The sequence below is a fragment of the Mastomys coucha genome, unplaced genomic scaffold, assembly GCF_008632895.1.
Source record: "Mastomys coucha isolate ucsf_1 unplaced genomic scaffold, UCSF_Mcou_1 pScaffold14, whole genome shotgun sequence".
NCBI lineage: Eukaryota > Metazoa > Chordata > Mammalia > Rodentia > Muridae > Mastomys > Mastomys coucha.
The window spans coordinates 91,124,069-91,150,277 of record NW_022196896.1 but is presented as its reverse complement, the minus strand read 5'-3'; the positions used below and the strand labels follow the sequence as shown (position 1 = coordinate 91,150,277).

The 26,209-nt window shown below is 43.1% G+C and overlaps 1 protein-coding gene across 2 annotated transcripts in view; it reads left to right on the top strand.

The window, feature by feature from the left end:
- Positions 1-26,209, top strand: part of Plekhm3 (pleckstrin homology domain containing M3) — a 160,826-nt gene that overhangs the window by 12,236 nt on the left and 122,381 nt on the right. For both annotated transcript variants that reach the window (XM_031367753.1, XM_031367754.1), the window contains exons 2-3: positions 4,722-5,559; positions 20,191-21,123. In XM_031367753.1, coding sequence (XP_031223613.1) covers positions 4,950-5,559; positions 20,191-21,123 — 1,543 coding nt within the window. In that variant the 5' untranslated portion in view covers positions 4,722-4,949. The remainder of the gene's footprint in view (positions 1-4,721; positions 5,560-20,190; positions 21,124-26,209) is intronic.

Genomic DNA, 26,209 nt, shown 5'->3' with positions numbered 1-26,209 from the left:
GAGGCAGGCGGATTTCTGAGTTCGAGGCCAGCCTGGTCTACAGAGTGAGTTCCAGGACAGACAAGGCTGTACAGAGAAACCCTGTCTCGAAAAACCAAAAAAAAAAAGGGGGGCTTTGCCTGAGTTCCAAGCTGTGTGTCTCATCTGAAAGCCGCTGAGTGCCCTGATGTGCTGCTGCTGGCCTCTCTGTCCCTCTCTGTTCCATCGGTGTATTTATGCTGTCTTTGTGATAGAGCACCATAAATATTGGCACACTTCATGGTGCAGAAAGGTCCTTTTGCTGGTCAGGTTCTCTGGTGGCTCCATTATATTGTGTAACTCAGAAAATTCCCAGTCAGCTCCAGCTTTAACCAAAGTATAGAGCATGTGAGAGCCCTGAGTACTGTCCACCACCCTTGTGGTCCCCCTGGCTCTCATTTTACAAATCGATCAGCAGAAGCAGGTTACCGGAGCTCTTCCCAATCCAGCACTCATCACCTTCTGACGTCACCTGGAGGAAGTTAGTACCTTTGTCAGGTGGCTCAGGAGGTCAGGCATCCATCCATCCTTCGTTGTAAGTCTCTAGTGTTATTATTACTCATAGCTGCTTCCACCTCTGTAGAGGAGGGCTGCCAGATTCCACCGTTAATTAACCTTGCCCAGTGAGCATGTAAACATCAGATTCCCCTGTAAGAAAATAGCAACCCAGTGATTCTCCATCCTGTTACATCTTGATACATGCATGGGATTCTTTGGTTTGAGCTCTTGATTACCACATTGACAAATAGGCCTCAATTTTTCTTCCTATAGTCAATGGGAAAAATATTTCCATTTATAGAAAAGGTATTCTCTAATTGGGGCTGGGGAGATGGCTCAGCTGTTAAGAGCACTTGCTGGTCTTCCAGAGGTCTGGGCTTTGGTTCTCAGCACCTGCACGACAGCTTACAACCATCTGTAACTCCAGTTCCTGGCAATCCAGTGCTCTTTTCTGGCCTCTTCGGGTATCAGATATCCATGTGGTACATGTACATATATACAGGTAAAACACTCATATGTGTATAAAAAATTTAAAAATCTAAAAAAAAAAAAAAAAAACGAAACCCTATAATTCACTGAATTTGAAAGACAAGTAGTATTAAGTAGTTAATTTTGATTTCTGACGTGGCCTTGGTTGACCTGATGAGTCTTTCCAGGGAGAGATTGGGAGCCTGTGGTTGATGAAGGGTGAGGTCCAATGAAGCGACATGGAGGCTTGTGTTGTTAAAGGCATGCTGGAACATCTACCTACTGAATGAGCTACATGCAAAGCAATTTGATGTCAGTGACTTTAATGGCTCCAGGTAGCTGAGTAAGGCACCCGGAGCTTAAATGGTTTGCCACAGGCCTCCCAGCAAGTATGTGGTTGAGCCAGATTCAGAACAGAGTTCTAATTAGCTCTTGACTTCCAGCTTTGTGCCACCACTCTGCTCTGCACTGACACACTGGCATTCACTTGTCACAAGAAGGGACACTTCATGTTTGACCTGTCTGCTTCTGTCTAATTAATTCAAAACCAAACGAGGTATTCAATAATAGAGACTGAAGTCTACTCAAAGAAAGTAAAGTGCAAGGAAAAGACAAATTCCAAAAAAAAGTAACTCTAGAAAAGGGATCCCCTAAAGATAACAGTGTTTTATATGGGAGGGCAAAACTACTGTGGCTGACCATCAGGTTCCTCAGAGCTTACAGTGGAATTTGAGAGAATGGTTGGTCACTTTAACATAATACAGTAAACCACAGTTGTAGTGAGAGCCTGTGTAAATGAGAAAGGTTCTCTAGCTTAGGCAGAAGCAAGAAGGACTAAAGCAGAAGGTGGTGGTGTAGGTGATGCAGATAGGCCTTGAAGGGCTTCATGTACCTGAGCACGCGTGTGTGCGTGCGTGTGTGTCTGTGTGTTTGTGTGTGTGAGTGTGTGTGTGTCTGTGTGTGTGTGAGAGAGAGAAAAACAAAGACAGAGACAGACTTTTATATCTTTTTAAAGATTTATTTATTTAGTATATATGAGTACACTGTAGCTGTCTTCAGAAACACCAGAAGAAGGCACTGGATCCCATACAGAGGGTTGTGAGCCACCATGTGGTTGCTGGGAATTGGACTCAGGACCTCTGGAAGAGCAGTCAGTGCTCTTAACCACTGAGCCATCTCTCCAGCCCGAGACTTTTATATGCTTGAGCAAAAATAAGCATACATTCCTGGACCCCTAGAGCTTATTTTGATGGGAAGAAGAAACACTAGCATTAAGTCAGTAAGGAAATTAAGTGAAAATATTAAAATATGTCAGCTATTTAAGGAAAAAGGTGATTAAGGTTTGGTCAGACATGGAGGCCCTGGTACTAGTGCACACTTCTGGCATGATATGATGACAGTGGCCCTTCCCTTTTGTGTTATTCTTTCTCAAATCATGTAGCTTCGGTTTAATCATGAAGAAAATAACAGAACAAACAAACAAAAAGCCCATATAAAGGAGGTTAGAGATGGCTCTGTTGGTAAAGTGCATGTTGTACAAGTGTGAGGACCCGAGTTTGGATCCCTAACAGCTGCTGGCATGATTTAAAGATTGCTTCTTCAGCTTTGTAAAACTCTGGATTTGATCCTTTGTAAACACACACACACACACACACACACACACACACACACACACACACACACGCACACGCACACGCACACAAACACAAACACAAACACAAACACACACACACACTGGATTTGATCCTTAAAACACACACACACACACACACACAAACCTGCTGGGTTGAAATGGTAGATAACAAAAGGAGTACTGGTAATCTTAGGAGCTTAATGTAATGTAATTGGTAAACTCTTTTATAAAATGAGAATCTTGTCCTTTATGTTCATTTGATTACATTAACTTTTCTTAGTCTCTGGTATACAAGTTGAAATTTGAAAAAAAAAATCCCATTTCAAATTTCAGACTTACTAACACTAGTTACAGAATTCAAGAGACTGAGGCTTAACTGGAGACTCAGAAAGAATAAACAAGCCTAGACCCCGTTTGCTGCTAGAAACCTTGGAAACATCGTATGGCATTCTGTGCAATCCATAGTCAAACTCAGAAGTAGTCAAGTTCGTAGTTACCACCTCTTTATAAGGGGAGCTGACCACAGCGTCTAGGATCTGTATATCCCATTGATACAGCGTCTAGGATCTGTATATCCCATTGATACAGCGTCTAGGATCTGTATATCCCATTGATAAAGCATCTAGGATCTGTATATCCCATTGATACAGCTAAAGGAAAGATTTTGGTCTGGGAGTATGGTTCAGTTGGTCAAGTGTTGGCTTGGCATGCTCAAAGCCCTGGGTTTGATCCCCAGCACCACCTAAAATCAAGTGGGGTGGTGAATACCTAAAACCCCAGTGGTTGGGATGTAGAGGCCAGGGAACCAACAGTTAAGGCATTTTCAGTTTTGTAGTGGGGCTGAGGTCAGCTTGGTAAATAGGTAAGTAAAGTTTGTGTATATTAGTTTAATTTACATATATTAAACAACATAGTTCATTGCTCTTGATGTAAATATATTGGTTTAATGGCCTAGCATCTGAAAATTAATTGATTAGTCATGAAGTTTTTGGGAAAAAAAAAGCATGTCCCTTTTCAGTAATGTATTACTAATTGATAGTTTTACCTACTTATAAGCAGGATATAAGCAGGAAAGAGGAAAAGAAAATGTTTCCTAATTTTATCTTATCTTTTGTTAAAGACACAGAAGTTTATGTGACTTCTGGGCACTTGCAGCCAGTGTGACTGAATAGAAATAGCCATATATGGTTGCTGTTTACCGTGTTGGATTGTATCAGACTCAAGGTCTGCTCTAATTGTACCCAACCATGGAGGTCTAGCATTTTCCAGAGACAGTGGGGTGGTGCTCATGTAGCCTTCTTTCTGCTCAGATAGAGCCATGAGGTTTGGTACCTCAGGTCCAGAGGGAAGAAGTCAGGATCTGAAGCCTGCTACTTGGACCATATTTTTGCCATAGGCTTTTGCCTGGATTCCCCACTCAGTCATGGGCTCAAAATCCCTGGCCTTTAGTCCCAAGCAGTACAGTCTCCTGTACTCTGAGGCCAACATGGAAGCCAGGGAGTTTGGCACTTGAAACCGTTTTCCAGGAAAACTGGAGAATTCTGAGGGCAAGACTCATCATTAGGCTTTATTATAACCCAAGGAAGCGCAAGCAGTGATGTTAGCATTCAGCAGTGATGTTAACATTCAGGTTTAGTCAAAGGACAGTCTCCCTCTCTGCTTCTCCCTGCACCTTCGCAGCCAACAGACCATGAGTGATTTTAAGTGTTGTGAAAGCATTCATGAGTTTTAGGCCGATTGCAATATAGGCCCAGGCACAGAATCCCTGGTGTCTTTTGCTTACTATTTTAGGTCAGCAGATCAGAGGTTTTTGCCAGGGCAGTCTTTTTACAGCTGCTCTCAAAGGCTTCTCTGTGTGAATAAAAGCTGTTGGCCTTATTTCCCATTATCAAGTGCTCCATGCTGCTCTGCTTAAGTTCTCATACAAAATAAAGAGTCATGTGTACTCCTGATACACAATAGGAAGTTTGTATAGGTGGTGTTGTACCCTGTGCGCATGGCTGCCATAGAAAAGGCATAAAATTGGGGATGTGGTTGGGCAGAGTTGTGCACTACAGAACACAGTAAACCGTGGACCAATGTTGTCTTGTTTGTTTTCTCCCAGGAAATTGAGGATTGGCGATCCATTGCTTTGGCAAACACTGCCCTGCTGTCTTCCTTGAGCTCCCTGAGTACTAGCTCCCCATCCTCCTGTGCTCAGTCTCCTCCAGGCAGCCCGATGAAGATTGCTTCCTCTTGTTTCCGCAATTGCATTGCTGAACCACCTCTCTTTGTTGGCTGAACGCTCATGACACCTCTTCCCGAAGCAGTTTAGAAGCGTGGACCCTGTGTCATGGAAGCTTTGGAAGTAGATGACATCAGCCCCGCCTTAGAGGTTACTGAAGATTTCTTTAGTACTTTTGACAGTAAGCTGGAAAAGGCTGTACAACAAGCAGAGGTTTATGGGATCCAGGAAGTCCCCGAACTGGTGGGGCATGAGGTACTCGGTAACATAACGGACACTGGTGCTTTAAGAAGCGTTGCTTCCCTGGGCAAGGGGACAATGATCTGGGACCACTGTAAGAGCAGGCTTCTAGAAACCAAAGCTCAAAATGTCTTCCCTGCCAAAGAACAGCTTATGGTCCAGAGAGGGACAGCCCCAGATAACCTTTCCTGGATGGAACAAAAGGAAGCGTCAACCTTCAACTTTTTTAACATCTGTCAGCGTCGAAGGGACAGACCTCGATCCGTGAATGACTTACTGGATGAGACCACGACTTTCAAGCCAGGCCATGCTCGGTCAAGGTCCGATGTTACCCATGTAGACTGGCGAGTAATCCTTAGCACCATGCCTTTGCAGCAGCAGCCGCAGCAACAGGCGTCCCTTCAAGGCCCTCACTTTCCCAGGCCATCTTTTCTGTTGTCTTCACCCAGTAAGGTTGAAGATGCTCAAGGAAATACAGGTATGTTTTACATCAGACTTCTGCTGACTCTTCAATAGCCACATATGGCTTTTCTTTCTCCCATACTTTGGTATCTTTGCTTGAAGTCAGCTCTCTTTTTAATCTTTTGAAGAAGTATTTAGTGAAATTGTGTCTATGGTTAAGTCTCCCTGTCTAATCTTCTTCGTCTTTTTTTTTTTTTTTTTTTTTTTTTTTTTGAGACCGGGTTTCTTCTCTGTGTAGTCCTGGCTGTCCTGGAACTCACTCTGTAGACCAGGGTGGCCTCGAACTCAGAAATCCGCCTGCCTCTGCCTCCCAAGTGCTGGGATTAAAGGCGTGCGCCACCACCGCCTGGCTAATCTTTTGTGCTAAAATATTCTTGCACCAAAAAATAGGATTTTCCTCTGAATACTGCTTGATACTGCTTATTCATATCAGATATTTATCAAATCACACATTGAACTTTATTAATCTTGCTCTGTGTGTGTGTGTGTGTGTGTGTGTGTGTGTGTGTGTGTAGACACACGGTCCTGCAGAACTTTTCATCCAGTTGGAGGCATCAGGCATCAGTGAGGTTTCAGAAACTTACTCTGAATGAGGGACAGTAAATGTCCAATGGAAATGTTTCTTACTCCATATACATGTGAGTGGCAATGACACTAAGAGGACATTGGAAAGAGAAGGCACCATGGCCTGGCTGCTCAGAAAAAGCTAGTAGGAGACATGAAATGAGCTAGACCTTGAAGGACATGGAAATTCAGAAAAAAAAAAAATCACAGAAGATAGTCAAAATCAGAGTGTGAACAAAGGTGAAATGGGTGAGGCGTAGCCCACTTGTAGAACACCTGCTTAGCGTGAAAGGCCCTGAGTTCAATCCCAGCCCTGGGGTGGGTGGGGGAAAACTAAAATGAGAATGCAGTGGAGAGTGAGTATGACCTGAGACAAGTCAGCCTTTGGAATGTAGATTACGGCAGTGCAGGTTTCTGTCCAGGACCTGCCACATTTCACATACAACACAGAGTCACCCTTTAAGACACTCGTTCCCTGCCAGTACCCACAACTTGCCACTTCTCGTCTTTCCTTCTAGATAAGTGGTTCTCAACCTTCCTAGTGCTATGACCCTTCCATACAGTTCCTTATGTTGTGACCCCTACCCATAAAAAATTGTAGTTGCTACTTCAGAACTGTAATTTGCTACTGCTATGAATTGTAATGTAAATATCTGATATGCAGGATACCTGATATACAACTCCCAAAGGGGTTATGGTCCACAGGTTGAGAACTGCTGTTCTAGACTCTCATAGGTCTTCAGGAATAACTAGCAGGTTAGAATATAGACGGAAAAGGAAAGGCGAATTTCCTTATAAAGCAAGGATGTGATGACTGATCAGATACTAGGGAGATAGCACATCACTGGGATCCCTGGGCCTGGAAGAATTGATAGCTTTGTATTGATCTGTTACATTCATATAATAGGTAAACTCTTCAACTAGCAAATGACTGCAGTAGATGTCTGTTAGAATTCACATGGCATTTTGTCATTAAGCCACCATAACCATTTGTAGATCTTGGCAGGACCCAGAGTAAGAGGTTATCATATATCCGACTTTATTTATCCAGTACGTTCTGATTATAAATCAATTGGGTATCCTTGAGTTCTCTAATGTACTGGTCTTTCCCTTTGAGTACTTGACAAGCCATGGTTGTTACTCTTTTTTTACTTGACATATATATACATTTTTTTCCAAAATAGGGTTTCTTTGTATACCACTGACTGTCCTGGAACTCTCTCTGTATGCCAGGGTAGCTTTGAACTCAGAGAGATTTGCCTGAGTGCTGGGTTTAAAGGCATGTACCACTACTCCTGGCTTGTGATTTAAAATTCTGAATATTAATTTATAGTGAAATATAAGTAAAATTTTAAAAAGGCTATTATAACACATGAGCTTTGTGGGATTAAAATAACACATTTTAGCCACTGCTTGGTCATTGCAACAGGCGTAGACACAGTTGGGCAAATCTGGCAGTCATCTCACACCTTCCCTTTCTGACAAGCTCTGGGGAGCAGGCAAGATGTGTCATGATTATCTTACCAGGTGAAGAGCAGGGCCCAACAAGGGCCTGGTGCTGAGGCTGGGGGTAGAAATGCATTATAGATTTGTGGCTCATTACCCATTCTGAGCAGTATATAATTCTCATCTAGGTCCATACAGAGTGCTGATGGGAATTGGCCCTATGGATTTGTAGGCACAGAAGTCAGCTTGTCTGCTCTTGGGGTCAGGGCTGTCTCTCAGGGTGAGTTCCTAGTGGCAGAGCCACTCACAGCACAGCAGAAGGCAGTGAGGTATGGCCTGACCCTTGGGGCCTTGACATAAATTTTCACTGTCTTATTTTAGAACCTTATGAATGTGTTCTGGAGACTACATTGCCTCAGACATAGGCAGTCCAGGGCTGACTTTCAAAAGGAATGTTGGCTGTTGGATGATCTGATGAAGAAAGGATGCTTCAGGGGGTCCAGGCATGGGATGTAGCTTGAATTTAATTTCATTATTACAATGTGTATTATCTGAAAATGATTGGCTAATAATGTCAGGGGGGTTAGGTCATAAAATGATAAACAGGAACAGACCTGAGGCACAGTGGCAACAGTTATTCTAAAGAATTTCAGAGTATGTGGTAGAGTCCAAAGTTTCATTATGACCAGCCTCTTATTAACATCCCAGTGTCTGCTGTCCCTGGGCAGCAGTACCACTCTGAGGTCTTTGACTCCACTGTGAGAATGTCTGACTTTAAGCCCTCACACTGTTGTCAGTTGTGTAAAGACTAGCTCTTAATGAACACAGATGAGTGTCTACCTAATGTTCATCTCCTCTACATCACTGTCACGTTACTTCCTGAGGAACAAGACACTCATTGGCATGAAGGAATTCCCCAGAGGATAAAGGAGGTAGAATTCTGCCATCACAGAATGAAGTCCAGACATATACATCTTAAAGTAAAACATTTAATGAGCATGTGGGTGTCAGATATGAGTAATAGATTGTATGCACACACATGTGCACCTGTATCTGTTTTATAGGTTTTATGTATGTTCAATAGATTGTATGCACACACATGTGCACCTGTATCTGTTTATAGGTTTTATGTATGTTCAATAGATTGTATGTACACACATGTGCACCTGTATCTGTTTATTGTTTTTATGTATGTTCGATAGATTGTATGTACACATATGTGCATATGGTAGATGAAGATGCTACTGTCTAGAAAGAATGTTCAAGTAAGACTCAGGAGTCATTTCCTAGCTCCATTCCTGACTCACCACACAGACTTGAAAAAACCTTTTATGTCTCTTTATAAACTTACCAAGACAGATTAAATTATCTCTGCAGTCCTTCCCAGCCCTAAAACTGTATTATACTAGGATGTGCTTGAATGGATTCTGACTAATGGTGATGTGGGAACTAATTGCTATATTCACATCAATAATTAAAGATCATAACTGAAACAAAAGTATGGTTAAAAATTTTTCACAAGTAAGAGATTTCTATATAACTTATAAGTCTATTGCTACATGAACTGCAGTGGTAACTTTTTAAGTGAAAAAAAAAAAATTAAAGGAATCTTTTATATTCACTGTGGAGCCCCGAATCTCAACCAACTACCAGAGTGGAACTTGCTCTCCTCCCTGACTGTGTCACGTTTTCATCTGCTGGGCAAGGGCAGTGGTCAACTGGGCTTTTGTTTCTGTAGGTGCCGCTCTGGTGACCTGGCATGCTCCAGGGCCTGTGTTTTCTTGTTCCGAGTACTTTAGGAGAAGGTCTCAAGCAGAGATTTTCTTTACCACTAGACAAGCCACTGCAGTCTAGTCCTTTATCCTGAGCTTTATGCTACTGCTTCAGTTCTCTTTCCCCATCTCTCACTTAAAAAAAAAAAAAGAGACAAATTTGGGACTTGTACTAAAATGACTGCTTTTTTCAATTATGCTGTTTCTTAAAAGCCCTGGAGCCAGGAGAGATGGAAATATTCATGTGGGTTTAGAATAAGTGAGGTCACCAGGACACAGCATCTTGCTGAATTTGTGATTCACCCTCTCACAGATTAGTCAGTACAAAAAAAGTTGCTAAAATAGGCCACAGGGAGTTGATTGTGTATGGTCACAATTTCTGCTGGTTAATGATCCCATTTTGGCCATGGCAGACATAGGAGACCTAGTGCATTTCACTGGCAGCCTGTATTCCAGTTCCTAACAGTGCTGTAAGAGACCCGTGAAAATGGAGTGTTTGAGGGTCTTTGTGGGTGTCCTCTTAGTGCACTTTATTCTCTTTTGACTAGAAAAACTGTGCTTATTAATTTTTCAAACTGCTAGAGTTATCTTTCTAAAGCACAGGTCTTTTGTGCTACTGTGTTCATAGAAACGAACTCTGTGGGGCTGGAGAGATGGCTCAGAGGTTAAGAGTACTGCTTGTTCTAGCAGAGGACCCAGGCTCGATTCCCAGCACCCATACAGTGATTTCCTGTAACTCCTGTTACAGGAGATCTGATACCCTATCTGACCTCTACAGGGGCCACACATACACACAGTAAACAGACGTACATGTGGGCAAAGATCCATATCATAAAAATAAAAGCATAAAATTGAAACAAATCATGGCTCACCATCACTTGTAAAGCTGTGTGGACTTTATGAAGCATTCAGAATCGTATCAGCCTTATCACCTTTGTTGTTCTCTGCTGAAGCTTTTTCCCATTTTTCAATGGACCTTGTGCTTTCTGGTCCCTGGCTTTTGCCCAAGCTGTGTCTTTATAATGCAGATCCTCCTTGTCTTTTTTGTTTTACATAAATCCTTCATTATCTTTCAAGGGCCAACTCAAATACCACATTGTCCCTCAGACTCTTCCAGGTTTTTTTTCCCCTTCTTTAGTACCCTGCTTTTTTCTTCCAATAACACTTTATTCTGTTATATATTATAGTATTACTTTCTATCAGTCTTTTATCTTACATCAGAAGCCCTTTAAAAATGTGAACCATATTATAGAAAACTTGGTACTGGAACAAGTATGAGCACATGAAAAGTTGATTTCTGTGTATGTGTGAAAGGGAGAATATATGTGAGTATATGTGAGTATGTATGTGTGTATGAGTGCATATAAGTATATGTATCTGTAAATATGTATGATTATGTGTATGTATATGTACATGTTTTGTATGTATGAATGTATATGTGTAGGTGTGTGTGTGTGTGTGTATGTGTGTGTGAGTGTGTGTGCGTGTAGAAGCCAGAGAACCCCATTAGACACCTTCCTCTATTACTCTTTCTGAGGTAGGGTTTCTTTCTTATCCTGGCTCTTGTGCATTCTGCTGGACTGGCTAGTCAGCAACCCCTTCTATCTCAGCTTCCCCAGAGCTGGGGTTCCAGGCACCTGCTGCCATACCTGGCTATTTGCATTGGTATTGGTATTGAAGTCAGGTCTTCATGCTTCTTCTATGACACGCATTTTACCAACTGAGCCATTGCCCCGTCCCTTGTTAGGCTGAAGTCTGTGCGTTAGCACTGAGGAAAGTCAGGACAGGTAATGAATTTGTGCGCTCTTCCTCGGGACAGACCGTTTGTTCTTCTCTCTGCATTCCTTAGCTGCCTGTGGGCTTGAGCTTTCTCTGTCCACTTTAGTGTGTCTGTTGTTCTTGTTCCGCTCGTGGTTAGACAGTACACTGGCACGACTTTACGGGTGTAGCTTCTGACATTACTAGCCTTGAAAACATACAAGTATGTTATAGAGACTGAACAGGTTGTGTTTGTGTATTTAGGAATATATATGTATACATATATATGAATGTAACCATAATTAATGAAAAAGAGGTCATGAATTTGAAAGAGAGCAAGGAATGGCATAAGGGAAGGTTTGGAAGGATGAAAGGAAAAGATGAGGTAATATAATTATATTATAGTCTCCAAAAATAAAAGAAACAATTTAAATAAAATCAGAACAGAATAGCTATATTTTTCCTCCCCCTTACCTTCCTTATCTTTAGCTGTGTCAAGCTGAATAAGACTTGTTATTAATATTCATAGTAAGAGAGTTAATTTTGTACCGAGTCTCCTGCTAAGTGTTCATCCATTATCTTATTTCATATTTACAGTAGTTTTTAATATAATGGGTAATGTTGACCTGATTCTACAAGTGGAAATGGAGACTTAGACAGGTGACCTGACCCACAGGATGAGACTGGGATCCAGCTAGGCATAATCCCAGAGAGGACATGTGACTACTCCATTACACTACCTCCTATCTCTAAAAATGTCTAGGACTCATTTGCTCCACCATAGATAAAACTGTTTGATCTAGATTAAAGTTCTAGAGATTAGAGTTCTACTCTCAACTTGCCCCCTTTGTAACGTAACCCTTGCCAAGACAGTTTGTTTCCTGGAACCTCTTTGCTGTCTTAAATCAGAATGTTTTCAAAAGCCAATGAACGATAGCATAGCTTGTCCTTGTAAGGTCATTAACAAAAATTTTTCCCTTCTCACTTGGCTAATGTGAGCAATACTTAGCAAAAGTCCCAGAGAGGGGCAGTCCCCGGGGTTTTCCTCTTTTTGCTCTTATCCTCAGTGTATTAATGACGTCTCTTTTTTTCTGTTTTTGGTATTACATGGCTTCAGCAGCACCAGGGCTTGTCTTCTGTGTCAACAGTCAGACTCAGAAGTGAGAGACAGCAGTTCTTTGGGGTCTCTTTCCCAGAGACTCCTAATGGCACCCAGTCTCAAGGCAAATTCTAGTGAAGGTCAATTGTGAGTGTTAAGTTATTATTGTTTCCTTGTGCTAGAGGAGAGGCCATGTCCCCTGAGCATATACCTGATCAAAACTTGGGTTCCCCTGGGGAAGAACCATGTCACCACGGGTTTTGCCTTAGCTGGAGTTGAGAGAATAGAATTTTTAGGATTCCTTCTGGCTCTTACATTTCTGTGCTTCCATAAGTTATGCAAAGATGTGGTAATGGAATGCTGGTTGTATTAAAGTCTAAGTAAGGGAGATTCTTCTAAGTTTATTTTCTTTAGATCATAGAAGCAGAGCAGAAAACTCACTATGGCACTTAATGACATAAAAATTTATATTTGGGATTGTTTGCTAGGTTAAAAAGTTAGGTTTGTGATCTTTCGTCAAGTTTACGTCAGAAAAGAGAAATTGACCAGGACTTGGTTGCCTATGGCTACTACTGCTTACCACAAAAATAACATATCCGGCTCATATTTTTCTTAGGATCTATGCAGGTGACCTGCCTTTTCTTTTCCCTTTTTTTTTCTTTTCTTTTAAGATTTATTTCTTATATCTAAGTACACTGTAGCTGTCTTCAGATGCACCAGAAGAGGGCATCAGATCTTATTACGCCCTCTTCAGATGGGTGTGAGCCACTATGTGGTTGCTGGGATTTGAACTCAGGACTTTTGGAAGAGCAGTCAGTGCATCTCTGAGCCATCTCTCTAGCTCTGACCTGCCTTTTCTTCTCTATGTTTATGAGGGAGAACAAATAAGATTTCTTTTACTCCTTAGGAAGGTTCTTCAGTGTAACTGTAAAGAATATTATTTGATATTCACAATTATGAAATATTCATTATTGAAATTCATAATTTAATATGCATAATTATTTGATGCTGGCACCAAGAAACCTTTCCTGACAGAATAAGTTTAAAGTCTGTGGGGACAACAGCAGGATATCCAGGAGGAAGTGAGGATCCAGTATTGACAGTGGAGCAGAAACCAGAGGCCTCTGACCAGACCAGTGACTCATTGCAGTGAACATTTGCAAGTAAAGCTATGTGGACAAAGGGATGTCGTGTGTGGAGCACACTGCAGCTTCCACCATTAGGTTGTGTGTGCATGTATGTGTGCGTGAGTGTGTTTATTATTTTTTATTTTATTTTGAAGGGGAGGAAGAAGGGTACAAAGGGATGAGAAGATGAGTGGGATTGGGGTGTATGATTTGAAATTCATAAAGAATCAATAAAAAGTTAAAAAAAAAAAAAAAAGAAACAGAAGGAAGAAAAACCAGGAAGAGTGTGTGGGGCAGTGTGCCTGTGTTATGCTGGGCAAAAGTGTACTGGCACCACGGAGCATGCCTAGCATGGTTCATATGCTTCATGGGGAGTGCAGGATGAGTGTAATCTTATTAGTTTCACTTCTTCTCTGTGCTGACATAAAGATGGCAAAGCTTTAAATTAGTTCACAGCGATTTCTCTAGCCTCTGCCTTGAACACAATTGAAAACTATAACATGAAATGAATTCAAGAGTTGTCAGCTGTGCTTTGTGAGCTAAAATTGCAAAGAAAATAGTAATATTAGTGATTCAGGATGCCAGAGAAGTCCTCAGTGAGGAAGAAGTATGTCGCCTGAAGTCTGAGGGCCAACCACTAAGCTAAGGTGGTGAGAAACCCCGCATAGAGGGGGTGGCCAGGGAACTGACCTACACAGGAGAGCAGGGGCCCATGCTCCAGAGGATATTCAGACCAGGCACACTGACTTAATGTGCTATGTTTCAAGTATCTTTCAAGACACTCAGAAATATCCTGAGTGTTGAGATTAGATCCTTCACAGGAAGTCTGAGAGTTGGCAGGATCGGAGGGTAGGGATGGGACAGCCACCCTTCTAGTAGCTGTTTGTGCCTATCCATGTAAGGGGCCACCAATTAGAATAGCATTCTTGACTTTGGTTTGCATGCTCCACCCTGGGGAGGAGGGGTGGCCTATTGGGAAATTTAGGAGAGGAACTAGTTAAGAGCCTTTCTCACAAGAAGTACCAGTTCTGCTTTCAGTCGGCTCCACATCTGCTCCTGCACATCATCCTCCTTTCACGTGAGTCTCAGAAGGGGAGGTCTGTGGCTGCCGAGGGCTGCTTGTGATGCTACCCTGCAATGCTGGGGTTGTATTTGCTATGAGCCTAAGTCACATCCTCCAACCAGCTGATCATTTTATCTGACGACCTTGCCAGGCTCAGTTGGTTTAAATCTTTGGTGAGGAAAAAGGATGCAGTTTACTGGGTCTCTTCCAGCTTCATTGGCACACATAATGAATTGGTGGGTAAAAAGAACTAGGGACAACATTTCTGGAGGCTATGACAGGAGAAGCAGAGTTTGAGGCTAGCTTGGACTTAATAGCTAGACCCTGTTTTAAGAAAGGAAGGAAGAACAGATGGACTGAGTGGGCGGCCCTGCTAGCCTTTATCATGTGAGGAGATGACTTAAGTCACTGTGGCAAGGAAAAGGAAGTGGGACATGTGAAGAGTAAAGAGGATCAACTTGGGGACAGATGGAGAATAAACCCCTAAGGAAAAAAAGGCCCACCATTTGAGTGCTGCTTCACTTCTTGTCTTCTCTCACTAACCTGCTCCATCCGGTCCAACATTGACACTGCCCCCGTTCAAAATGTGTCAGAACTTCTCAGATGGAGATCTTTCTTCTCTGAACCCACTAGCTGAACTTGTTGAAAGGCTTTGAGCACTTTGGACTAGATAGTGTGGACTCTCAGACCCATTTTCTCTTTTCTGTGGGCTATCAACAGCAGATCCTAGCAAAGCTTCCCACAGATTCCAGCAAAGTTGTCCATTGATACATTGTACAGATAACGGTAGAGACAGCCCCTGGAACATGGGAGAGACATCAGGATGGCTGTCCTTGGAGGAGGAGAACCAAGAACCGTTTTCTAATTTGAGCGTAAGGTGTAGTCTCACTAAGGAGGTGAAAATGGAGCTAGGGTAGAGAGGGGTGAGTAGTACATAAAGCATTGGAGTAGAGGGAGAAATTCCACCAAGTATTGCAACTGCAGAGGCCTTGAGACTTAGAGAAGAGACATAGGGAGGGTTGTGGATCGAGTGTGAGAAAGGATGAGAGACCTTACAGATGTATCAGGACAGACAGTACCCCTCAGAACATGGATTTTTTTTTTTGAAAGATTTATTTATTTTATGTATATGAGTACACAGTAGTTGTTTTTGTCTTCAGACACACCAGAAGAGAGTGTCAGATCACATTGCAGATGGTTGTGAGCCACCATGTAGTTGCTGGGAATTGAACTCAGGACCTTTAGAAGAACAGTAACTGCTCTTAACCACTGAGCCATCTCTCCATCCCAGAACATGGATTATTAATGTGGGATTGTAAAAATAACATCATGAATTTGAAAGTTCCCATTTTTGTCAGCTGGCAGTGGCGGTACATGCCTTCAATCCCAGCACTTGGGAGGCAGAGGCAGGTAGAACTCTGAGTTCAAGGCTAGCCTGGTTACACAGACAAACCCTGTCTCAAGGAAAATGTTCTGATTTTTTTAGATAGAGATACATCTATAGTTGAAATGGAATAATGCCTTTAATTTACTTTCAGACATTCTAGAAAAATAAAATCAACAGTTAAAGAGGTAGAGGTGACAAAATAAAACATAGTAGAAACTTGATGGTATGTGTATGTGTGTGTGTGTTGGGGGAGCAGGGAATGCACGTGTATGTGTGCATGTTTGTGGATACACTTTCCTGTGTGTATATGGAGACCAGAGACCAACAGCATTGCCTGCCTTCCTCTGTGTCTCTCCACCTTGTTTTTTGAGACAGGCTTCTCACTGAATCTGGAGTTCACTGTTTTGTCTAGATTGGCTAGCCTGCAAGCCCTCAGGACCTTCCTCTCACCTGCCCCTAAGTGCAGGGGTGACATACAGATCTGCACCCCTGCCTGGCTTTTTACCTGAGTGCGTGGGATCCTGACTCAGGCCCTCATTTGTATTTACCTACTGAACCATCTCCCTACGCAAATGCTTTTTGAAGCTGAATGACTATCTTCACTTTCTACATGTCTTTGATGGTGTTCGAAATTTTCCATCGTGGAATACTGATAGTTAAGCTTGGAAGCTTGGACTAACTATGGCTTTTAGAATGATATGAATGGGTTTAACCTGACAAGGAATATGGAAAGGGCAAAGAGAGACCCAGAAAGCTATGGGATAGCCGGGTAGGAGGCAGACTGGCTTTTGATGAAGATGGATGTCATGGGAATGGAAACATTTTGGAGAACTGACGAGGAAATAATGGTAAAGAGGAACTCTGGACAGCGTCTGGTGGGCGGGGCGTGCAGGAGAGTCTCCCTTCCTGTTTAGTTAGCTGCAGTCCTGGTTCTGATACCACTGCTCTGGGGAGGACCAGAAGAGGAAAGGGCCCTTCATTAAAGAGGAAGTGGGGCAGCTCTGACTGCCAGCAGAAGCACTGGGCAGCAGGGAGTACAGATGATGGGTGGGCTGGCTTGCTCTTAGTTTTATGAAGAAGTTCTGTGGTGGTTTCATTATGAAAGTTATGGTGATTTTTTTTTTTAAAGATTTATTCATTATTATATGTAGTACACTGTAGCTGTCTTCAGACACACCAGAAGAGGGCGTAAGGTCTTATTACGGATGGTTGTGAGCTACCATGTGGTTGCTAGGATTTGAACTCAGGACCTTTGGAAGAGCAGTCAGTGCTCTTAACTGCTGAGCCATCTCTCCAGCGATGGTGATATTTTTTTTTTTTTGAAAAGATGTTTCTACATTTTTGGGGAAATGGTATATATCTGAGTCACTTATATTCATTAAGATTGAAATTTTGAGCACTTTAAAATGTATGTGTAAATTAAATGAGTTAAAATGCTAAGATCTAGGGAAAATTCCAACTATGCCGTTATATAATGAGTTTACATATCTCTCTGTGTGTGTGTATGTGTATATATATATATGTATATATATACACACACCCATCTATATCTTCTCTTTTGTCAGTACAAAAAATATTTAAAATAAACTTCAGATTAAATAGAAAGTAATAGTTGCTAGAAATCAGAGAGACGTGGTAGTTCTCCAGTGCCCTATACAGATAGTTAATCTTTAAAGCACAAGATTTAAGAAAATATGCTGTGAGCACTGCTGGTGTGAGGAGGGAATAACTCCCGCTGCTGTGAGCACTGCTGGTGTGGAAGGGACTAACTCCCCGAGGAGCTTCCTGGCCTTTCTTGCCTTCCTGCCTTGTTTATTAGTTGTATGGAGACAGGACTTTTCATGGCAGCCTAGGCTGGTCTCAGGCACAGCGGTATTCCTGCTTCTACTTCATGCAGGCTTAAGCCTGGAGCAGAACAAAGACACAAGTTCCTGTTGGGTGGGAAACAGTGTTGGGCACACTTTGGCTTTGTACCCTGGAGATTTCCTAGTGAAAGTTCTTGTCCCTTCCGTCTGACCTGTCATCTACATCTGAGCTTAGACCTCAGAAAGGAGTGAGCACGGTGTGCTCTGCTACTGGGCTGAGGCACAATTACAGTCCAGCTTGGAATTCCCAGTAGCTGCCGGCAAAGGCTCTCAGGAGAGGGAGACAAGGAGGTAGTAATTTCTGTCTAAAAGCAGGAGAGGTGGGTTCTGCTTCACTCAGGGACTCACAGCTGGGCCGCCTGGTCACAGGAGGGCTGAGCAGGGCACAAGCCGAGGTCTGACTGTGAGAAGACAGCCTGATGGAAACAAGAGGGCAGAGGGGGCAGCAGCGCCACTCAGCCCTGCCTGCCACTCAGCCCTGCCTGCCTCCTGCACTGTCAGCAGAGAGATGTCTGAGAGTAGGCACCCATTATCTCTTTCTACAAAGGGACTAGCGTGGGCTGTGAGAAATTAACGGCTTTTTAGTTACCACAGAAACAGTAATGAATTAATGTTAGGACCAGAGACATAAAGCAGCTGAAACAGGCCTTTCTCCACCTCTTGTCTCTCCTTTCCTCTTGTTTTGTATTTTAAGATGAGAACTAGCTAGTCGGTTTGTCCTTCCTTCCTTCCTCACTCCCTCCATCTATCCCTCCCTCTTTACCTCCCCTTCCTCCCTCCTCACCTCCTTCCTTCCCTTCCTTTCTTCTTTTCTTTTCCCCTTTGCGAGTGTGATCTATCTTCAGGGAATGACTCAGTTTGTGCCTGTCTGTAGAACGTGTCAGCAGAGAGATTAAGAAATAGCTTAGACATTAAAATTTCTACCAGGTCACTTTTTTTTAACCATTCTCTCTCATGGATATTCTTTCGTAGTAGACCAAGGTCTCAGGAGACCAGGCATGCCAGCCTGTACCTATAGTCCCTGTACCCAGGATGCTGGGGCAGAAGGATCATAGTTTGAGGCTAGCCTTGGCTACAAAAAGAGAGCCTGTCTCAAGAAGTAAACTTCCAGAAGGTCTCTGTACTGACAGTCCCTTTTATTAAAGTTCTACATGGCATTCGGTGAGGGTTACCACAGATTAAAGATGCTGTGACTGGATAAATTTGCAAGTGAGGGGAAGGGAGAGGAGAGGATGGGAAGGGAATTATGCCCCTCGTGGGCTAGATATTGTACTAGAAACTTTTTCTTTCTTTCTTTCTTTCTTTCTTTCTTTCTTTCTTTCTTTCTTTCTTTCTTTCTTCCCTTCCTTCCTTCCTTCTTTCTTTCTTTCTTCCTTTCTTAAAGATTTATTTATTATTATATGTAAATACATTGTAACTGTCTCCAGACACACCAGAAGAGGGTATCAGATCTCATTACGGATGGTTGTAGGTCACCATATGGTTGCTGGGATTTGAACTCAGGACCTTCGGAAGAGCAGTCAGTGCTCTTACCCGCTGAGTCATCTTGTCAGCCCAGAAGCTTTATTTCCAATTTAACAAGTACTCTTCTTTTTTGGTTTTCATTTTTTTTATTTATTTAAGACAAATACTTGCTTTGTAGTATAGGCCAGTATGGCTCTCAGTGTGTAGCAGGCTGTCCTTGGACTCATGAGCTCCGTGATCCTCCTACCTCAGTTTTTCCAGTGCTGACATTACAAGTATATACCTGTACCAACCTAACAATATTGTATTTACGAAGGACCTGTTTTTGTAGTGATAAGGTGTTGTCCTGTGTTCTGTACTGTAGAAAGGAAAAGAGATCTTACTCCACTAGTGAAGACAGACTTGAAAAAACAAACTTTAAAATATCGTTTGTTTGAACATTAAATAGCTTACGATAATATAGCTTGATAAAAGCCTGTGATAGAGGAATAATATTGCAGGGCTGCCTGATGCTGACCAGGGCCGTGCATCTACTGATAAGATGAGGGAAGGCGAGAGAAGTCAGGAGGAAAGTAAAGTGTGGAGCCACTTACTGAAGCAGTGGGATGGAACCTCCTAAGACAAGGGCACAGCATAAGCACAGTAGGCTCAGAAAACTGCCACCTGAGGAGAGACCTTGGAGGTGATGTAGCAGAGCCAAGGGTAGAGACGGTGGAGTACAAGCAGGGAATTAGCTTGTGTGCAGGAATGTGCTCTTGTGTTTTGGAGCTCTATGACATTGACTTGGAAAGGGAGGACCTGGCAATGTGACCATGCACAGGGCACACGTGTTCTGTTCCCAGCTTTTTCAGTATTTCTGTATGGCACCCAGGCCTCTGCGTCACACTGACATTGTGGACTCTGTATGTACTCTTGCACTTGTTTATTACCTTGGGGTAAAACATTTCCTAGATACATCTTGCCAGTTTGGTGCCACCTAGAGTGTCACTATTTTGTTTCATCTGAACCAGAAAGATGTCACCCCCCACCCCAATGTGATTGGTTCACGTGCCTGTTTTCTCACAATTAATTATTACTTTGACTTCTCTTATCTTCTTTCTAGAACACAAGCAGACATTCCCAAACATACTGAAGAAGGGTTATCTAGAGATCAGGAAGAACCATGACAGTTACTGGCAAAGCTGTTATGCAGAACTCTCACCCTACAACTTAAACTTCTACAGCCTTGATAGCAGCGGGAATCAAAACCTCTATGCCACATACCAGCTCTCCCAGTTCCAGAGCATATCTGTTTTAGGCAATCTTGAGGCCAGGATGGTAGACACTGTTCTCTATGACAATTCTCAACTGCAGCTAAAGGCAGAGTCTCCGTGGGAGGCATTGGACTGGGGGCAGAAGCTCTGGGAAGTCGTGCATGCTGCTGTGCCCAATTACATGGGACGGCAGGACGAGATGGCAAACTCTCCAGGACTTGGTCATCATATTGACTGTGCACAGAACCACTGTTTACAGAAGAAACCCAGTGGGCTGTTGGCTTCCCCTGTCTTGGATAGCCCCAAACAGTACCAAAACATCCTCAAATCAGGGACACTCTATAGACTAACTGTCCAAAACAACTGGAAGGCCTTCACATTTGTGCTGAGCAAGGCCTATCTTATGGCTTTCCACCCTGGCACGCTAGACGAAGATCCCCTGTTGAGCTACAATGTGGATGTGTGTCTGGCTGTGCAGATAGACAACCTGGATGGTTGTGACTCTTGCTTTCAAGTCATCTTTCCCCAGGACGTCCTCCGCCTCCGGGCTGAGACCCGACAGAGGGCTCAGGAATGGATGGAGGCCCTGAAGACAGCAGCCAATGCTGCAAGGAGTTCTGAGCAAAACCTGCAAGTCACACTGAGGAGCAAACCCAAGGATCAGCTAGGAGGCCACGAGCTGCGGAAGAACAAACGCCAGTCTGTGACCACCAGCTTCCTGAGCATCCTGACCACACTGTCTTTGGAGCGAGGACTCACTGCTCAGAGTTTCAAATGTGCAGGTACGCAGTGTCCGTCCAGCCTGATGCTCATGCTGGAGCTTCCCCAAGCCCTGTGTGGCAATTCACCTTTAAACCTTCTCATATAACAATACAGATGTTTGTATTACAATTGTCTGTTTATAAAAAGAATCTCTCCTCTAAGAAGTGTAATTCATTAAAAATATGCTGGGTTCCAGGTTAGCTAGAGCTATGAAGTGAGACCCTGTCTCCTAAAATAAGTAAAAGTAAATAAATAAAATAAAATCTAAGTAGTGCACAGAAGGCTAAGTCAGGTTGAAAGCTACTGTGGGCTACGTATCAAGTATCAGGTCTGTCAGGACTGCTGTGTTACAGTGTGTTACAGGCCTTATTTCAAAAAGAACCCAAACCAAACCAAACCAAACCAAGTCTATCCATCCTAATACCCTTTGGTAATGTAAATAGAAGCAGCTCTGCTGTACCTCAGTGAATCAGAATGACTTAGCCACAACCTGACCAGAATGGAATTTAGGCTTCCTGAGTCAGCCATGATTCCATCTCCTCTGCCTTCTTGAATAAGGATCACAGTGTCCGTGTATGTCACAGACTGCTTCATGACAGAACTTTGCATCCTGGCTAACTACTGACATTCCTGAGGCAAGGCAAGTGTTCCTAGCTAGCAGCTGAAGTTGATCATGACTTTGGCAAATCTTGTTACAGTAGGATCTATGAAGTCAGCATTGAGGACAGTGTGGAGATGGCCAAAAGGAGGGTGAAGAACAGGTGACTGCTGAGATAGGAGGGAAGCCCAGTGTCCCTGGAACACTGTAAGGTTGACACAGAGGGAACCTCAAATTCAGTGCTCTGCGGCAATCTAAACTCTTGCTATTCCTCTTTATCCCCAGCCTTCTAGCCTCCCACAAACACAGAAATAGGAAGAGAAAGGGGAGAAAAGACCTCCCCCTAAACTAGATTCATCCACCTACTAAGCTAAATTAAAGTCACCTCCCTCCCATTAAACTCCTAATTTGTGATAACTTACCACAAAGACAGGCTGAATTGGAAGCCTGACTAGAAGTCTTAAATTCAAGGGTTTTAGACTTATAAGTATGCTGTTTAAAAGTGAGCAGGAACGAAGAGCTTGCCGCCAGCCAAGAGCAGGGGTTGTCCTCTGTTCTTGCCCTGCACTGAAAAAAGCAAATGGTGGTGGTCAGAATGAAAACCTACACTTTACATTCAGTGGAGACATGATGGCCACCCTTCTATTGGCAAACAGTGGACTTTAAGGAGGGCCTCAGAGACTGCGCATAGGAACTTTGCAGTGAGGTTGGCAAAAGGAGAAACTCTGAGCCAGAAATACCAGCACAGCAGATGTGGCAGTACCTACCTGTAGTTCTAACAGTGGGAAGGCTTCAAGGCAGGAGGACTGCCAGTTTGAGGCCAGTCTAGGATAGATCATGAAAACGTGTCTCAGAAAACAAATAAAAACATGTTGAGAGCCAGTACAGAAGCCACAAGAGGTGTGTGTGTCTATATATATGACAGAGCAGAACTTGTGCTGAATCAGTTAGCTACTTTTGGAAGTGGTTTTGATAAGAAAATACTACTTCTAGTAGTTTTGGTTTGTTTAATTTGTCTTATTTTTGTTTGTTTGTTTGTTTTTTACTTATTTTAGAAATTGTTAGCATTTCAATGTCTCTTTGGTGCATATATTATTATAATTCAGAATTCAGGCATTCAGCAAAACTATATTAATTGCTTACAAGGTAGGCATCCTGAATTCATAATATACTTGTGTGACACTAGATTGCTGGTAGAATCCGTAAATTTCTTGTTACTGGAAAATAGAAGGCTAGCTCAGCCTTGTTCTCAAGGCGGTCACTGGAGTATCTGCCTGGAGTACCTGCCTGGAGTACCTGCCTGGAGTACCTGCCTGGAGTACCTGCCTTCAGAGAGTGTATAGTAAGAGAATGAAGAAAGCCCCAGGTGGGCTGTGAAGGCTGCCACTCAGTGAACACTTCTCTGTCTCTCAGTTTGCTTCCTGAAGGAGTTGGCATTGCCCATGTGTTGCATTGCATTGAGTAAAGGGAAGGTTGGAGTGCAAGCCCAGTGCATCTAAAGCTTGGAGAGAGAGAAACAAGGAAGGGCAAAGCGAGGAGCCAAGGCCCGGAGAAGGAAGCAAAGTAGAAGAGGGAAAGTATTACGTAATGGGCAAGAGCAAGAACTTTCTGGCAGTGTCTGGCACCCAGTTCCCTGTGACAGGATGCCTCCCTTGGCTGTCTAAATTTGGAGCTTGGTAAATCTGGATTGTTGGAGAATAGCTGAGTAGGGGAGCACGGGAATCCCAGCACAGGGTAAAAGTGTAATATGGGTTGCTCTGCTCAGCTGTTACTTCATGCTTTGGTTTGGCACTCCAGTGGGGTGCAGGTGCATTTCTAATTTAGGGTGGGGAGACGGCTAACTTACATATGTAATGTACAATGCAGCGCATTCCAGAGTCAAGCCAGTTCTGCCTCATCTCCCTTTTCCGTTAGAGAGGATGGTATTCACTCTCTTTACAACATGGGTTGTTTGCAGGCCTTTTCATTCCCAGTATGAAACCGGGAAGAAGATTGGTTTCCTGCCTCAGGTTGGGAATTATTCTGTGTGTCCTGTAGGGGGCAGAGTCTCAAAAGAAAAAGGAAAAGAAGAGCAAAAGCCTTGTTATACAAACCTGAATGTTTTTTAAATTAGTTGGAGGCTGTTTGTCGTATCAGAGGTTGTTGTAGCATATAACCCTTTTAAGGATCCATGTTTCTCACAGCATTGGTAATTTAAATCACTTGCTTTGCTTTTTGTAACTGTGTCCTCCTCCTGATGACACAGACTGGTGGAAAAAGCAGCTAGAGCCTAGCATTCCAGGCTGTCAATCAGTTCAGCACATTGGACTTCATGCATTCTTTGAGAAGCAAATTCACATACTTTCATGGCTTTAGTGTATCTCTTTAGTCGATTAAGTTTTTAATGGCTTCTTAGTCCCTCCCTCATTAAATATTTTGGATGAATAAGTGTTAAGTGAAAGGTTGCACTGAATAGGCTCTTTATTCTGTTGTCATTTGGTTACTATTTAGAGGAGCCATAAATATTGGCTTTTACATATATAAAATACGGACAGTTGGCCTTATTTCACTAAATTCTTTCTCTAAGTGAAGACTTCTTTGGTCTTTTAGGTTTTAAACAATTTCTACAGAGAAAATGAACCCTGACCATACCAGGATGCCTGAGGTTATGGTCTTGAAACTGTGTGGGGAGCCATAACTGCATATTTCTTGGCTCATGCTTAGACTTGGGATAGTTGTGTGTCATCGCTGCATAGCTACCTCTCCAGCTCCGTAGCTGCTTAGGAAGCTCTTGCTACGGAAACCTAACCATGTTCATGCCTTCTCCCAGGGACCCTTGAGCTTGCCAGTCACTTCCTGACATCTGAGAACCCATTCCTGTACTTGTTTGATTATTCTCTGCTTGCCCAGTACTTGGGTATGCCTGAGGTCAGAGCTTTAGGAATATGGATGTAGCCCCTTTCCTCATCAGACTGTAGGCAGCTAGGAAACCAAATTGGATTTATTAAATAATTACATTGGTAACTGCCAAATAGCAGCCACAGCCAGATTCACAGATGTGACAGCCACATTCCAGATTCCAGAGCCGTCAGAGGTAGATAGTGCCAGGTAGGACTGTAGGAGATAATTTCTGGACTATAAAAAAGACACTCGATGCAGATGAACTTCATGTTTGACCATGCCATCAGGAAGTTCTCGAGCAGAGCAGTACATGGTGGGCAAGGTGCTGCAGAACTGTTATTTGGGAAGGCCTTAATATGGCCTCTGCAATAGAAAACGAGGTGTGCCTCTTTAGTGAAACTATGGGCTGCAATTCAGAATTGTATTTGACAATGAGGAATCTGATTTTAAAATAGTAATGCTTAAAAGGTGATTGTGCAGTTTATTGAAATATTTGTGAAGAGCGTAGCCATAAGGGGTTCTAAATTTGGTTTTTCATAACTGCCATATAAATTAGACTAAAAGACAACATGCTTGTTTTTTTTAGGAATCTGACATGTGCACCTACTCCGCAGATGCATGGTTTTCTTGCTGTTAGGGCACGCAGTAAGTTCCCAGCAATTAAGAACCCTAGCAATTGAGTACAATAGTTTGAAGAGCCTGTGACCGTCTGCTGTGCCAGGGATGCAATGCTCACCTTCAGAATTGTCCCTGTGTGACTGCTCTGCAATCTGGATGTGATTTGGATGGCCCACTGTGGGCAGTGCTCAGGCGTGGAACTGAAGCTGAGTGTGGGAAGGCACGAAGAGTGGACCTAGGGATTCCTCCTGCGCTTTCCTCCGCTGTGTTCTATGGTTGTGTTCCCTGGCTGCCGTTTAACCTCTGGGGACTGTTGTTGGTGATTGTGCATCTCTGGCATCAAGAGCCGCTACTTTCCTTTTTCTTTCCCTCCAGCCCTTGGGAGGGGGGAAAACTCAAAGGGGGGAAAGTTTTGCTGTGAATTCTTCAGCCATTTAGTGCAAATTCCTGTAATTACCGGCATTGTGTCTCCTCTGAATGGCACATAATACAGCAGAAGCCATTCCTAATTGAGACCTTACAGGAGGTACAAATCCCCTCTTTGTTCAGCCTGACAAATTAGTGCCAGAAAGTGGCAGGGTCCGAATGGGAATCAAAGGCAAGACGCACAAAGATGGGACTTAAGGCTACAGTAATAACCCTCTCTTGTCCTGAAGGAAAAAAGTAATGACCAATGAAAATGAAGGCTTTTTTCCCCCTTGTGTGTGTGTGTGTGTTGTTGTTGTTGTTGTTGTTGTTATAAATTCCCTTGACATGACAGCACCTCAGGGCTGCCCTATTTATTTAGTAAAAGTGATTAAATAGTAATACAACAGGGTAGCCCATTGTTTCCCTAGGCACCCCCATCTTACAGACCCCTGTTGCCTTGGCTAATTGATTGACAATGAACCTCTGAAAAAGAAGTTTGTTGTTAGGACCTGGGCTGGGGAGCATCCCTGCACCCTGCTGTGTGCATGCTCCGTTCATTTTGGTGTAAACTGTACTCCAGTTTCCTCTGCCTCACCTTGCTG